This window comes from Nelusetta ayraudi, unplaced genomic scaffold (genome assembly GCF_046127955.1).
Source record: "Nelusetta ayraudi isolate G7.1 ecotype Tasmania unplaced genomic scaffold, CSIRO-AGI_Nayr_v1 ptg000002l, whole genome shotgun sequence".
Lineage (NCBI taxonomy): Eukaryota > Metazoa > Chordata > Actinopteri > Tetraodontiformes > Monacanthidae > Nelusetta > Nelusetta ayraudi.
Genome location: NW_027466052.1, coordinates 8,065,807 through 8,081,952, shown reverse-complemented (window position 1 = coordinate 8,081,952; position 16,146 = coordinate 8,065,807). Strand labels below are relative to the sequence as shown.

The 16,146-nt window shown below is 48.5% G+C and overlaps 1 protein-coding gene across 1 annotated transcript in view; it reads left to right on the top strand.

Moving 5' to 3' along the window:
- The window catches only part of apba2b (amyloid beta (A4) precursor protein-binding, family A, member 2b), a 44,587-nt gene that overhangs the window by 18,684 nt on the left and 9,757 nt on the right, over positions 1-16,146 (top strand). The window contains exons 3-8 of the mRNA XM_076021638.1: positions 8,155-8,661; positions 9,199-9,458; positions 10,038-10,841; positions 12,117-12,197; positions 13,172-13,211; positions 13,417-13,562. Of these exons, the coding sequence (XP_075877753.1) occupies positions 8,175-8,661; positions 9,199-9,458; positions 10,038-10,841; positions 12,117-12,197; positions 13,172-13,211; positions 13,417-13,562 (1,818 nt within the window). The 5' untranslated portion in view covers positions 8,155-8,174. The remainder of the gene's footprint in view (positions 1-8,154; positions 8,662-9,198; positions 9,459-10,037; positions 10,842-12,116; positions 12,198-13,171; positions 13,212-13,416; positions 13,563-16,146) is intronic.

Here is a 16,146-nt window from a genome sequence, read left to right as displayed (position 1 = left end):
TAATATATTTAAAAATAGCTGAATGCCTTTTGACGCTCTCACGCGCTCCCAGTCATTTCCTCTCATCAGTAACCAGCTTTGCTTGAACCCTGTGAAATTGTCCCAGTAATGTTCTCCCTCTGCGGCCGTTTGGCTCCCTCGCTCTCGGCCAACAGGAGTGTCGCCAGGAAAATTCAAGACACAGTTTCATTTTACCTCTAAAGGCGCCGGGGTCCTATTTCTTGAATGTGTTGAATGAGTTTGCACCGTAAAAGATGTTAAAAAAAAATTAAGAATGTAATTAAGGGATGGCAGGGATGACAAAATAATAATTATACTGCCCCCCCACCCCAAAAAAAAAGAAAAAAGTTTGAGAACCACTGCACTAATTATTTGGCAAATGGAAATAAGTTGGCTTGGCTGGCATTTTTTCTTGAGTTAATAATTTGCCTCACACTTAAGAAATCAAACTCAACACCAATTACATTTACTTCAGTTGTTTTTTGGGGCTCCGATTAATGAAAAAATGAAGGCTAACAAAAAAATCGATATGTGGCGAATGCCTAGGCGGTGTGCTTTGTTTGACTAATTAGCTCCTAGCATCAAAGAAAGACATTTATCAGCTTAGACTCTGATTACAACAGTGTAAAAATGTTCCAGACACGTCGTTTTCACAAACAACTTTTTTTTCCTAATAAATTGATCATTAAAAAAAATCAGTTCAGTCTGACATCTCATGTTTGAAACGTTTGACAGCAGTTACACGTTTGCTGGCCAGGCTTTGACCTCATCACTGTCCACACAGCACGTTAGCGTAGCGATCATGAGGAGTAATGAGAGAATCACAAAAACAAAAGACAAAAAAAAAAAAAAAACAGAACCTGAAGGTGGTTGCTGGTGTCGGGGAGGGGCTGAAACCACAGGGGCGATAGTGGATTGACAGGTAGAGAGAAGAGAGTCGAGGGACTGGGCCAGGTATGGGCAAACTACGGCCGGGGGGCCATATGCGGTCTGTCAGCCTGGACAATAAGCTGTTTGTGTTTCCAGGGCGATGCAATCATTAGTTAAGCAATGTAATAATTAATTGATAAGCTTATCCTGATGGTTGTTTTTTTTTTTGGTTGTTGTGAAGCCGCAAAACATCCACATAACGTTCACGACAACTGCTCTGGATGGGACGTGGGTTTGTTCGGGGGCTGGCCGAGATGGTCCTTCTCCGGGAGGCTGCGCCGGTGAAACAAAGAGTCGCCATGGCAACAGTCGGGGGTGAAGGAGGAGGGCGTGTCTGGTGGTGAGACGACGGACGTTGGCAGGAGGGTTTGTGAAAAAGGAGTGTGGGAGGGGGGGGCGCCGCTCTGCTGGAGGAGCCCCCGCTCTGCTCCACTTCCTGTTTCCCACACTGGCTGCTGTGAGCGAGAGACACAAACAAGCCTCCGTCCCGGCTTTGCTCTCCACAAGTCTGTCCCTCTCCCTTTCGACGGTGGTGGGAGGAGCTTCGGAGTCGACCGAGATTGGATTCGACGCCCCCGTCCAGCCGGCCGCGCTGTGACGCTCAGGTGCAGTGAGTTTGTTGCTGCATCATTTTAAAGCTCATAATCCTCAATTAGACTGGATGATGTTGTAGCCTGCGTGCTATGAGTAGTGGCTTCGTGGGGGTGTGTGAGTAGACTGAAAAATGCGGTTGCACCGGCTAAAGAGAAAAGGGACGGTTTCTTTACTGCAGCGAAATATTGTTGAAACAGACTGAGTGATGTGAAATTGAGAGAGAGGAAAGACTGTTGTTGCTGTTCAGGGAAAATAGTCAGTGTTTTATTTTCAGCTGGATCTTCTCAGACCATGCGTGCCATCACCAGTCCTCCATCCCAGCAAGTGTTTGCACACGCCACCTACTCACTAGTGAACATGCAAAAAGAACAGGTCTTAGTTTTAAAGGTCCAGTGTGTAAAATATGGCTTAATTACACATTAATAAAAGTGTATACTCGCAGTACAATCAAAGTAATTTGTTTTTCCTATCTGGAAAAACAAAGTCTGACTGCGCAGTTCATACTTATGGTGGCTGCTTGCGTCCTCAAATAAACCAACGAAGAAGAAAGTGGACGAGGTATCGAGGTTTGTGCTCGCAGGCCACTGTAATTCTCTGGTAAGATCGGGAGATGGAGGGTACAGAGTCATAGGTGAAAAAGCGCCGCAGTCTCAACTGAACCACTCGATGTTGCTGTTTCCTCTTAAAAATCTCCAAATATTGCACGCTTCACCTTTAAGGTAAAAACAAAGGAGATGGTGGCCCAGATCGATGAGTCGTTCTGGACCCTTTGACGATGTTGAGGTTGTTGTTTCTTGTTCGCAAGACAACAAACGCACAGGCTTGGCAGCCATCGTCGCTGATGTTGCAGTGACTGCAACGTTGTGATCGGATGATGCGCTTGGAAGGTCGCAAAAATCAAAACAACTCTGAAAAATTGCTTGCTTTGCACTTAGCATTGAAACCCAGCGGCAGTTTGACATTTCGTCGCTAGCAAAAAACGGCACGCAGTACGTGAAGGCCTTGAACCAGGACGCAGTGAGGAACTCATCTTCTCCGCCTTTGTCCCTCATGTAATCCTCTTCACATGACGCATAAATCAGCGCGCCATGCAAAGGTTATTAAATCGGTCTTTACGTGCGCTACTTGTGTGACATGTGCTTAACGATGCGGAGGTGTCTCCAAGGTCATGACAAAATGAAAACCCAAGCAAGGTCGCGCCATCGGTGGTGATTCTCATGAAGGCGGCAGGCGGCGCCACTTGCAAGAGCACTGCTGCGTGTTGTCGTCGCTCAGAAAAATGTCACGTTTGACATCACAGAGTCCTGCGAGAGCACATTTTTTTCCTGTTAAGGCTTGGGTTGCTGGGACGGCGGGTGGTTGGGGAATTAGGATTTTACTTGGGAAGCTGGTAGTTTGGAGGGATGCTGTAGCAGAGCAGACTCCAGTTTGGCTTCATCAGTGAAAGGAATGATTGATGAAGACGAGGTTTGTTTTCTGCATCCGCCACTGTTATAGAACATGACAAAGCTCTCTGCCTAGACTGGCGTTTCCAGTCTGTCAAGACATGAATGTTCGCCGCAACTTCATTTAAAACTACCAAATAGCGATTTGCACAAATCATTATTTGGTATTGCTGCATTTTTCCATTAGATAACAGTCTTTGAGCAAAACAAACATTTGTTTGTCCCATTTTCAGTGTGTGTTTGCGTGCGTGCACGTGTGAGTGTGTGTGTGCGTGTGCGTGTCTGCGAAAGAGACCTGGCAGACGAAGAAGGAGAATGAATGCAGGCAGGGGCAGAGAAACACACTTGAATTGAAACAGCAATTTCCTCTGTGCTCAGCAGCAGGAGGAAGCCTGGTCTCATTTTTAAAAGAAATGAAACTGAAGGGGTTCTTTCCCTCCATTATCACCCTCTCCATCTGTCCGTCTGTCTATCTGTCTGTCTGTCTGTCTGTCTGGGACTCACTGTGAATTCGCCTTTTCCATCCATACCCGACAGCTTTAAGGCGGACAGTTCTGAATGCTGAAATGTGAAGGAAAATAACGTTTGGCCACTTTATCTGGTGCACCTCATGAGAAAACAATGAAAGTAGTGGAATAAGGAGAAACTTATATACTGGAGAAACTGGGCAAACCAAAATGCAACCGCACCATGTGACTGGGACCAGCTCGCTATCAGAGACTGTTCGAGAGAAACACGACTGTGGCGTCTTTAGGGATGAAGTTGAAAGATTTTGGAACTAACTGTACCTCAGGAACTTCTGAGGGGAAAGGCCAGACATGAATGAATGTCTGGCTGGGTGCAGTAAATGGGTTTAATGGCGGAGTTCACAGCGGCTGTGGACACTTTGGGAACGGTAGCAGCATTTGTCAATCATAAATGTACAATTTACCTTCCACCGCCAGTAATGGGTTCACCCTGCAGTGCCTCGTAGCCTGATTTTATTTTCACAGATCATTGGGTCTAATGAAAGACATCTGGTTCATTGCAAAGAAACAGCTCCTCCCTACTTTGACACAGTTCTCTTTTTTTATTCTACATCTTTTCACGTTTTCATTATGTGATTTTCTAAAAAAAAAAAAAGTGCCGCATGTTGAGCCCCTCAAACACCTACTTTAATGATGCCATCATCACTCCTCCAATACTAATGTCCTCAAAAGGGAAGTAGCTTCTGCTCTCGTCACATGTAAAGAAAATGGGACCTGCCTCCTGCTTGCTTGCCTCTGGCTTTTCTCTGACTTTTCACTTGTGGTGCGAACGATGGACGGCACTCGTCTCTGCCCCTTCTGTGGCTGGCGGGGTCACAGAGTTAGAATTCAAGGCATAAGGGCATTAGTATTCCTGGGGCCCCCGCTGTGGCTGAGCCATCTGCTGCTTTCAGATTGCCTCGTCGCTCCTCTGTCATCATCTGCTTTTAGACGCAGGCGTTTTACACCGGCGCACGGCACTCGCCCGCAGAACGCGAGGAGCGCACGTGTAAAATCGTACTGTGGGGGGTGCTTTTTTGTGTGTCAGACATGACGAATAGGTCTCTTTTGGAGATGGTGGTCCTGCCCCAGCGGTCCTGCAGCATGGAACAGGCTACTGTTACTGGCGGCCACGTGTCAGAGTTACATCCGTTCTCCTTTTCTAAATACGCATTGCACTGCAGAGTAATCGAGACAGTTGGTCTGTGCCGTCTGTTACCGCTGCACGTGCCTGGTAATGAGAACTTTGATGCCTTGGGATGAAGCTGGAATAATAAGACACCCTCCCCCCCCCCCCCACCCCTCGGATTTGTAAAGTAAGTTGTCTTTATGTTTATGTTTATTGCTAGAAATTTGCTCACCATCCATGGTGTCTTCCACTGTACCCTATAAGATGGACTCAAAGTGTTCTCTGATGCATAGTTTAAAAAAAAAATAAGAAAAAAATTAAAACAACTGAGGTTCACTTCCCCAGAAAACTATCTACCAACGCTTAAAACTTTCCAAATCCCTGGAACTTCTTTTTTTCTTTGTTTGCAGCCGATGTTAAATTGGGCCAATTCTTCTGCGCGGCAGCAATTAACAGCTCCGATAAAAGGAGCTGAGGAGTGTCCTAGAGTGTGAGTTCACCCCGCTGGTGAGGTCACTCTCTGGTAGAGAGAACCCCATGGCTGACCGTGCAGAGCTCGTTATCTAGCGAGCAGGGAGACGTGCCTGCACGGCAGAGTGATTGTTTGTAGGATCAATGAAATCAAATTGAACTCTGCAGGTCTGCGACCTCCTCCGCCCTCTTGTTTCATTCAAGTCTTTAAACATGCAGCTCTTGCTTTTGTCTCCTTCTGCCCTGATTATCCCTGATTGGCCTGATGTGTCGCACCTGCCCCTTCTTTTCCTCCCTCGTGTATTTAAGCCTCTCTCTGTGTGTTCCGTCAGTTTGCTATTTGGGGCTTTTGTGGGTGCTTTTTGCAATGTTTCGTTATTGTTTGGATTATTGCTATTATTATTTTTTCTAATGATGGACTTTTGTTTGGACACTGCCTTGTTTTCTGCTATTTTGATTGTCCAGGTAATACATTTTTGTCAGCTAGTGGTTTGTTTTTTAGTGGGTTGTTTTCGACTACTCTTTCCCATCGTTACTATGGAAAAGTGTGTGTACTTCCTCTATGTCTCTCTCTATCAAAAATAATAGAATAGAAGTAATTTTTAGATGTATTCATCCCCTCTGGGAAATTCAGCTAAACAGCAACTCAATAAAAAGAACTGAAGTTACATACCAGCAAATAACAAAAAGAAATGACAAAAGACAAGACAAACAGTATATCAGGAAGTAACATAGTAATAAATGAATTCAGTCAGCAGCATTATTGCACTTAACCCAGTCCAGTGATGGGGGTGGAGGCGGGGGTGGGCGTGTCCATCCAGGGTGTTGCGGTGGAAGTGGTTCACATTGTTCCTTGTGAAATTCAGTTCTTTCAATGTACCCAGAAAAAAAAGCAGCTCATATATTCAATTTGAAAGAGTTGTATTATCTGCTTATGAAATCAAGAACTGCTTGGAAGCATTGCTGACCCAACATGGCAATAGTAAAAAACAGAGTGGCCCTCTATTGTATTTGACGTGTAATAATAAATGCAGTCAAGCAGCAAACAGTGCTGTGGTTCTCTAAGAGAATTGATTAGAATAGAAACTGTCAGCTTAAACATTTTCTTAAACACTTTCATTTGGCGAGAATGAGTTAGCTTGTGGAGTGCCGATGGTAAATGTACACTGACTTGCTGTGCAAATAAGTTATTTTACGTGAGCAAATACAACCGGAGAAAGTGCGGGCGCCTGTTGTGAGTGTGAGCGGAGCTGAAGTGTTTATGATGATCCACCGTGAATCTGTCCTGCTGATAGCAAACAGGTGGGACGGATCCCCAGCGTGCGCTGATAATTTGCCTCGTCATTTGTGTACAAATGCTTGCAAATTCAATAACCACAAATGAAAGCATCCGAAGTTACATGCCAGAAAAAAAACAACAACACAGATTTGGTCAGAGCCACCTGCCAGCGTTTCCAAATTTACTCAGCAGATACGATGCTGGGGAAAATCTGAAACTGTGCGGCACGGCAGGACAACCAAAGTCAGACAATAGCCTCCGAAAAGAAGGTTTTCTGTATAAAGAAAGCAAACAAAGAGCAGGTTAAAGGGTATCAGTCCCCAAGGGATGCAGTTACCCATAGTTACCGATCCTTATTCATGGCCCAGGAGGGGGCTGTTAGAGGCGGGGCTACATCTCAACAGGAGGATGCTGTAAGATGAAGGAGGTGGGCGGGGTCAGCCTGTGCATTCTGTTGACAGCTGGTTGGGGGAAGGGCGGAGCAGAGGCACGGAGGTGGAAGCTGCAGGTTGAGACGCCGCCGTGCTCAGCGCTCGGACTCAAGAGTCACAGGTAAAAGGTGCAGTCAGTGCATGTCAGTAGGCTCAAGTCTGCGGTGTTTGAGCTGCTTTAGCTTTAGATGATGCGCACCAATAGCTGAGGTCTATGTTGTTGTTGCTGCCGGTTTGCGTGCATGTGCTTTGTGTGGTACTGCAAGATGGGGGGAGAGACCGGTGGCACACACTTACGCCTCTTTTCTGTTGCACGTTGTCTCTCCTGACGCAGCTTTGGGTGGTGTAGGTGCATGTGTGTGTGTGTGTGTTTGTGTGTGTGCCCTCCCTTTATTAGGGTTTCAAGAGAAGAAGTGTTTGTTCCTCCAGGATGTGCAGAGCAAATTGAGCAGCCTAATCACCGTGCGATGGAAAGTACCGTCACAGAGCCAGAGAGGGAGAGTGGAGGAAAGAGGCAGCGGCGTCCCGTTGAGGCCAGTTGTTCATGGCAACTGTAAGGCACAACAAAGCAGGGATGGCAATGGAATGAATGTTCGAAATAAATAGCGGAATATTCCTCTAAAGGATGAATCACCTTGTTTCTTTTATTTTTTTGATTGGTTTCAGTACGACTTCCTCCGCTGACCAAATACCCAGATGCTATTTTGTTGTTCCTCTCTTGCACCACTGCAGTCAGGCAGAGAAAGCTGCAGTTGAAGAGGCCCTTTGCTGCAGAGCACGTGGAAGGACTTCTCCACTTCTGCCATCAAGGCTGTTTGTCTTCGGCTAACCATCAGCCTGAAGTGAGAAACAATTTGCGGGCGGTCTCAGCTGAACCATTTAGCCAGGTCCCGTCCAGGAAGACACTTGATTGTCTCCCCCGGCTGACCCGTTCTCAGACACGCAGCAACGCCCGAGGGATCAGAGCATCTTCACTGACATCCTTAAGCCCTCTGCCGTCAGGGGCGCAAAGGCAGCGGCGGTGCGCGGATGACCTTGGTTCAACTATTGATTTCCCTTCCAGCGGGCCGCTTGAAGGGCTGCAGCCTCAGAAAAGCTCCTGTCTTTGTTTTTATTGTTCTAAATCTGATCGGCCAATGCTGGGCGCAGCAGCCTCGCGCTGGCTGTGCGAACGGCTGTGTTCAGTTGCCAGACGATTGTCCTTCTCAGGCGCTGTAACTATTTTAAAGTATTTTAGAGTATGTTCGACAAGCTCAAAGGGGTTTCATGCTATTTTTTGGTGGTATGTCTCTCTCATGGATGTGTTTATGGGGGCGGATTCAAAGAGTTTTAATTCTCTTTTTACTGTCTCTTTAATTTTGCCTGTTAGGATCAACCAAATAACGATGCATGGCCTCCAATAAGGCGCCAATCATGGCTCACAGGAAGAGGCCAGGGACCGGCGAAGGAAACAGCATGGCTGCTCCAGGCCCTGCTTGCCGACCCACCCCTCGCCCTCCAGATTCATGTGACCTGAAAGCGCTCCATGGCAGACAGCAGCGCCCGATTCGCTACCCCAAAGGGTTACACGAGCCGAAACCCCTCCCGCGGTCCTGTAAGACCACATACGCCGCTGCGAAGTCTCAAGAAGCGCGGCGCAGCTATCCGGAAGTGGACGCGGTGGGTGCAGAGACCGAAGCGAAGCGGCTCAACAAGCAGGCAGAGTCAGGACGGGGGGAGCAGCGGCCAGCGCCTGCGCCCGCGCCAGAACAGCAGCAGGAGCACGGCGACCGCAACAGGGGGGCCAACTTCCAGGACGAAGCTGACAGCCTGGATGACGACTCCAGCTCAGACTACATGAACAACACCTCAGATGATGAGGAAGACTATGATGATGGTGAATAAATTTTAAAAATAAATTTTCCACACACAATGTATATATGTGTACACATATATGTGTATAGTATATATATATATATGTACACACATACATATGTGCATATATATGTATTTAGAAATACATACATACTTTTACATATACGTATGGAAATGTATGTATGTGTGTTTCTGAATTACAGAAACACACATTTTCCAAAAACACATATATGTGTTATATTGGGAAGAATTTTTGGAAAATGTTCTGTAATTCCAAGGGGGCTAATAATCTAATAATTTTGTCCACAACAGTGTGTGTTTGTGTGTGTGTGTGTGTGTGTGTGTGTGTGTGTGTGTGTGTGTGTGTGTGTGTGTGTGTGTGTGTGTGATATATGCTCACACACACCTGGGCTGATTTCATTTGATTTATTTAGTCATAGCCAGAAAGTTTTCATCTGTCCCTGTTGATATAAAATCAACTTTATTTAGCCTGAACAAAACAAATATCAATATTTCCATTTACAAAGCTGGCTCAATGGCCTTTCATGCGTGTCAACAGGGCTGGCAGAGGAGGACGAGGGTGTGACCTACTACATCCGCTACTGCCCTGAGGATGACAGCTACCTGGAGGGAGGAGACTGTGGCAGCCAGGGAGGCACCGGGCAGCCAGCAGGAGCACACACGGAGGAGTGCCAGGAGGCCGTGGAGGGCTGGGCCCAGGACGGAGAGGTCCAGGAGGAGGGCAAGGGGGAGGAGTGGGTGGAGGAGGAGCAGGGAAACGGCGTGGTGAGGGAGGAGTGGACTGGAGAAGAGGTGGAAGTGAGAGAAAAGTGGAGGGAGGGAGATGAGGAAATGAGGGAGGAGTGGACAGAGGGAGATGAGGAAGGGCGGGAGGAGTGGAGGGAGGGAGAGGAAGAAGACAGGGAGGAGTGGAGGGAGGGAGAAGAAGAAGAGAGGGAGGAGTGGAGGGAGGGAGAGGAGGAAGGGAAAGAGGAGTGGAGAGAGGGAGATGAAGAAGGAAGGGAGGAGTGGAGGGAGGGAGAGGAGGAAGGGAAAGAGGAGTGGAGAGAGGGAGATGAAGGAGGAAGGGAGGAGTGGAGGGAGGGAGAGGAGGAAGGGAAAGAGGAGTGGAGAGAGGGAGATGAAGAAGGGAGGGAGGAGTGGAGAGAGGGAGACGAAGAAGGGAGGGAGGAGTGGAGAGAGGGAGAGGACAAAGCGAGGGAAGAGTGGAGAGAGGGAGGTGAAGAAGGAGGGGAGGGAGAGGAGGAAGTTAGGGAGGAGTGGAGGGATGGAGATGAGGAAGAAAGGGAAGAATGGAGGGAGGGAGAGGAGGAAAGGAGGAAGGAGTGGCGAGAGGGAGAGGAGGAAGGGAGGGAAGAATGGAGGGAGGGAGAGGAGGAAGGCAAGGAGCAGTGGAGGGAGGGAGAGGAGGAGCAGAGGCAGCAGTGGAGGACGGAGGAGCAGGCCCGGCAGGGGCAGTGGGTGGCGCGAGGCAGACGCAGGGTGGAGGACTGGGGTGAGGCGGAGGGGGAGGTTCGCTGCGAGGTGGTGGAGCAAGACCCAGACGAACAGATATACAACGGACGGCCGGAGCCCATCCTGGACCATCATCTCCACCACCTCCACCACCAGCCTCCCCCGCAGGAGTCCCTGCACGGCCCAGAGGACGAGGACGGGGAGAGCGAGGAGGACTGCCGCCACGACGAGGAGGAGGACGAAGAGGAAGAGGAGGAGGAGGAGGCTGACGAGGAGGACGGGCACGGGAGGGCTTACACCGGGGACTACTACGCCCCGGAGGACAATGGGAACTCAGTGAGGGCGTCCCCCTACCGAGGCCGGAAGGTGCTGGTGGTGGAGGGGGAGACGGGGGAGGAGGCGGAGGAGGACATCGACCAGATCGTGGCGGAGATCAAGATGAGCATGAGCATGGGGAGCCTGAGCAGCTGCACCACCGACCAGAGCCCGGCCGAGCTCTCGCAGGACCCGCCGCCCAGTGGCCACGCCCACCACAAGCCCGACCACAACGCTGCCCCCTACGGGCCGCCGCACCACCGCCACGACAGCAGGCCCAAGTCTCTGAACCTGCCGTCCGTGCACCTCAGCAACCCCGCCGAGCACCTCCAGAGGGAGCCCAAGGTCCGCCCACGCTCCCCCGAGGACAGGAAGCGGTGGCTGCAGGAGCAGGGAGCCGCTGTCGACAAGGTTGTCTGCTTAGGTTTTCAGAACAGAGCAAGTGTCAAAAAAAACAGCAAAAGCAAAAAAATGCAATTGATGAATGAGGTGCCTTCAGCTTTGCCTCCACATCACATGCGTTAAAGGTCCAGTGTGTAAAATTTGGCCTGTAAATATACATATAGCAAGGGTCTTGCTCCCAGTTAGCTGCCATCTTGCACCGCCATATTTCTAAGGAAGCCCGGTTGGACAAATCCAGCCTGCTGACAGCGCGTTACGTTATTTGGTTGACTGCTGACGCCTTCGTATAAACCAACGAAGCAGAAGGTGGACGGGGTATTCAGGTTTATGTGCGCAGGCCACTGTAGTTCACTGTCAAGCTCGGGAGACGGAGGGCGAGCAATTGAGCGCTGCGATCTAAAATCAAATAAAACCAGTAGATGGCCGAATTTCACAAACTGGACCTTGAACAAGAGCGTCAGTCACCGATTTTCTTCAGAGGCTGTGTATCAGCCGAGCTAGCTGGGAGAGCTAGCGCTCACATTGTTCGCTCAGAGTTCCCCGTGTCGTGCGGAGCGCTCGCATGGATTCACTCGGGATTCCGCACACAAATGCAGTTTGCGCAGAACATCTCAGATTAACATGCCGTCCCACCCAATGGTGACACGGATCCCATTAATTAAACGGCTGCTTGCACAACTGAGTCGAGCGGCGGCCTGAATACTGATGAGGACTTTATATAGCAAAAGTTCACATCTTGTAAATGACTCCGCTAATGCCGCGTGTTTGGTCATAAATCCAAATTCCGGTCTCTAAAACAGCGCAGGCCGCTCCTCTGGATTTTAATTTCTTGCAAAAGAATGATGAGTCGGCTTTGGGGTTTTTTTTTTTTCATTCCAGCAAGTAACATGATTGAATGTTAATGAGAAGTCGTGGACTGCAAGATGGATATCCATGGGAAGAAATGCAAGCCCCCGCATGTGATTACATGCTGTGTGGACATGTGACGGGAGAGGAGAGAAAACAAAGACCTTGACATTGACTCCTTTCAGATGATTACTTTTTTTTTGAAAGGTTAACACGTTATTTTTATTGAGATTTAGTATCGCGGTGCTGGCTCCACACACTCCAGACCGCCCACGTGTGAGGCCCGGTAACGTCGCCTCCCACTCTGAACCTCCGTATCCAGCAGAGAGGCGGGCGGTGCTGGTGTTTGCTGACTCTCCCTCTTGTTCTCCGTGCTCGTCGGGGTCTGACTCCTCTCCGCTTGCACCTGTGCTTCTCTCTCTCTTTTTGACCTGCCAGGTGAGCAACGGCGCCGAGCATCCCAGGAAGCAGCAGCGCTCCGACCTCAACGTTCCCCTGGAGAACAACAATGTGCCGGAGGTGAGACGCTGCACGATGTTCACCGTTGCAGTGCTGAAGTTTCCATTGTTGACACACACACACCCATATGCATGTTTGTGTGTATATTTTTATGTATGTATGTATATGTACATATATATATACATATATATATGTATATATATATATATATATATATATATATATATATATATATATATATATATATATATATATATATATATATATACATATATATATATAGATATAGATATACATATACAGATATATGTGTGTGTTTATATACATGTATATATGTACACATACATGTATTTTGCATGTGTGTGGACGTGTTACAAAAACAATCTAATTGTAATTTTATTATTATTAATAAGAGCTGGCAACCAAGCTCGAGTCCTGACGGAGCAGGTTTGCTCGCTGTCTGCAGCTGACCTAGTTTCAGCTACTTTTTATTTTCCTGCGGGTGCATAAAGTGGCTCCAAAAATCCGACCACATTTAAGCGAATGAGTTTTCAGGTCTCGTAATGAAAAATAATAATATTAATAATGGTTTCATTAATAATAATGATGGCCTTGTTTGTACAACGGAGGCCAATGAACAAAGTAATACTTTGAGGAGCCAAACCCACCGCAACACCCGCCGACATGATTTCAGGAATCCTCTCGTGATTCACAGAGGCACATTGTGTTTGGGAAACACTGGCAAAGTGAATTTTCCGCCACGTGTGACCTTTAAAGCGATGCTTGTCCTTATTTGTAAAACCGCATTGTTAATTTGATAGTTTAAAGCAAAGGTGCACGTGTAAAATGTGTCTGCTGTTGTTTTCCTTCACACGGTGCCGTTCTGTGAGTGCGATGTTTACACCACCCGCTCCTAACAGGGAGATAACCCTCTCTCTCTTTTTTTTTTTTTTTACATCATAAAACAATAAATAATTCAGTGTAAAGCTCCTTGTCATATCATTTCTCTCCCTCTCTCTCTCTCTCTCTTTCAGCCAACAAAGAAGGTTGCGTCCTTCCCCAGCTTTGTGGACGGTGAGTTCATCTCGTCGCCCATACCCTGCGTGTCACATTGTCCACATCTCCATATCACAGGCCCAGCTTCCCACCAGTCCCACAGCCCTGTCAGCTCCTTTCCCACCCTACTGCTAGTTTCCTCCCCCCCCCACCCTGGGCCTGTCGTTTCGCGTGCTGCTAATCAGCTCTCTTCTATCTGGTCCCCTCCCTCACCCCGCCACAGTACCGGGCCCATGCGAACCAGAAGACCTGATTGATGGAATCATCTTTGCTGCAAACTACCTGGGCTCCACTCAGCTGCTGTCCGAGAGGAACCCCTCCAAGAACATACGCATGATGCAGGCCCAGGAGGCTGTCAGCAGGGTCAAGGTACGCAAAAAAAAAAAAAAAAACATGATCTCACTTTACTGTTTGGAGCGCTTCTGCCTCTGAAAGTCACGGATTTCCTGCGGCAAAAATGAAACCGTTAGAGTTGTCCTGGTGCTGTTGCTTCTCGCTCTTTTAATGACACAATTAGCATCGGCGTCAAATCAGACGTGTCAAGTCTGAAACGTTGTGTCAGCGGGAGACGCCACTAAAAACAGCTGTGGTGGGAAGCCGTAAAACCCAGCAGCTCTCCTGGACTGTGCAAATTTAAAAAAACAAACAAAAAAACAAAGCAGGACAAATAATTGGTGGCTAATGTAAAAATCCAGATGCTGAGCATTTTTTCTATCATTGCGCAAGCTAATGTTCAGTTGGAGGCTGATGATGATTTCACATACAGCATTCATCCAGAGGCAGGGCTCCTCCGTCTGAGTCTGAGTTCTCCTTCTCTCATATATCAAAGCGCAAGGTCACTAGTGGGGGCTGGACTCCACTGGATGTGATGAAAGCGCCCTTGGAACAACAAACATGAAATGTTGGCTGTCTGAAACATGGACGGCGTCACCATGTATCCGCTGCGAGCCTATTATTGTTTTTGCGACGTGAGCCGCGATAGCAGCGCCGACGTTCTATCTGTCGGGTGCGTTTCAATAAGAATCGCAAGGTGCTGCAGTCGGGGTTGGAAAAAAAAAAGGTTAAAAAGCTGTTGACATGTGTAAAAGACGATAGACATGAGGAAGAAGAAGAAGCAGCCCAGGCACGTCAAGAGCGGGAGGCTCCAGAAAATAGCTGTGATGCTCAAAGTTTTCCCGCAGCGCAGACAGAACGGTGGGTTTGCAGCCGAGGGAGTTTGAATAATTTGCAGCAAATTTTCTCTTCTTCGCTCTCTGGAAATGATCAGTGGCACAACACAACAAGCGCAGTGGAAGGTCCTGTGAGTTCCCCCCCCCCCGCACCAACGCTAGTGTCACGCTTCCTGTCTGCCTCATATTTCCCCTGCTGACGCCCACTCACTGGCTTGTTGTTGTTGTGATGATGTTCCAGCCAGCCGCTGTGTTGCGGAGGGGAGCGGCGCAGCAGAACGGCTCTGGCATTGTTATTCCGTCGGCTCGCCGGCTCTGCGTCCACCTGGACGGTTATTGGCGTTCGCACGGCAAGCGTTCGCGTCGAGGAAAATGACGCGCGCCGTTCCACTGGATAGGAGTTGAAGTTGACAAGCGAAGAATTCAAGAAGAGCGGCATTAAAATCCTGAGATCAATGAGCAGTCAGGCTTTTAAGACAAAGGCTCAGACCTCTTCCCTCATTTTGCTCATCCGTAGTCATTCTTTTATTTTATTTTTTGTGTTAACTGCCTCAAATTATTTTTTTTTTTGTGAGAAAGTTTGTGAGAACTACTTTTTTTCAGTTCTTATGTAGTTCTTGAGTTCTCCTCTCATTGGAACCACTGAATAGTGGTTTTAACAAATGAAAATGACAACCTGGTCCGTGCAGACCTGATGCTGGACGTGAGCAAAACGCTCTCACGCGATTCCTGCTCAGAACTCCACAAACCCAGTTGCTTTTTTCGGCCGACTTCAGCAACGCTTACACAAAGTGTATGACGTCAGAAATGTTTGCCCCTCCCCAACCCACCCCACCCCTGCATCCTAAAAAAAAAATAGTGCACGTGCACTAGTCACGGCGCTGCGGTGGCTCATCCTACAGGACCAAAGTGAAAGGATCCACTCGGCCCCCCGTGGCGCTGAACACTTTTTTAGCACGACATTCCCTCTGTTTGATGTAATATTTATGGAGCTCTATCCCCCCCCGGCTGCCTCCCCACTGAGCCGCTTCCTTCCCCCCGCGCTGCTCCTCCTCCTCCTCAGCCGACTAGCTGCTGCTGGAGGGCCCAGATGTTTGTCTCCTAGCACGAGAAGTGACGGCGCAGGAAGGGGAAGACTCCTCGCAGGTTTGTTCTGCAGCTCCCGGCTGGTTCTTTTCTAACTGGCAGTTCTGGTAAAACACGCCCCCGTCAGGAGGTTGCCGCGACGGTCGGGATCATCTCCAGGGGCCAGCGGCTCAGCTTGAACTCGGAAAGATTACACAGCGCACCCTGAAGGATTAGGAGTGTAGGCGCCGCCGCAGCGAGACCAGCGTTAGCGATGAAACACATTTTTTAAGGAGTTTACTTCCAAGTTTAAGGGCCCCGTCTGTCCGATGCAGAGCAGTGAGCAAACCCCAAGTGCCCACTTCAAATCTCTGCTTGAGGCTTTTCCCTTCCCCTGTGTCTGTTTGTCTCGTTAATTGTTCCCAGCAAGTGTTTTGTATTCATTATATTTTTTTTTTTGTCTGTGTTGGCTCTGATGCTGTTAGAAAGAAATAAAGATCCTTCTTTCTTTGGGTGTGAAGAGATTGTTCAGTCAAAACTGAAAATTTTCACCCGTTTACGACTCATCCGCATGTTGATGCAGGCTGGATTGACGTTTTCTCATCCACACAACAGTTCTAGAGTTTCACAGACTGGACACCAAGTGGCTTACCGAGCTCTCCAGACTGTCCTCGCACACAACAGTTGTGTGTGCATGCGGTGAGCAGGTGACCGTATAA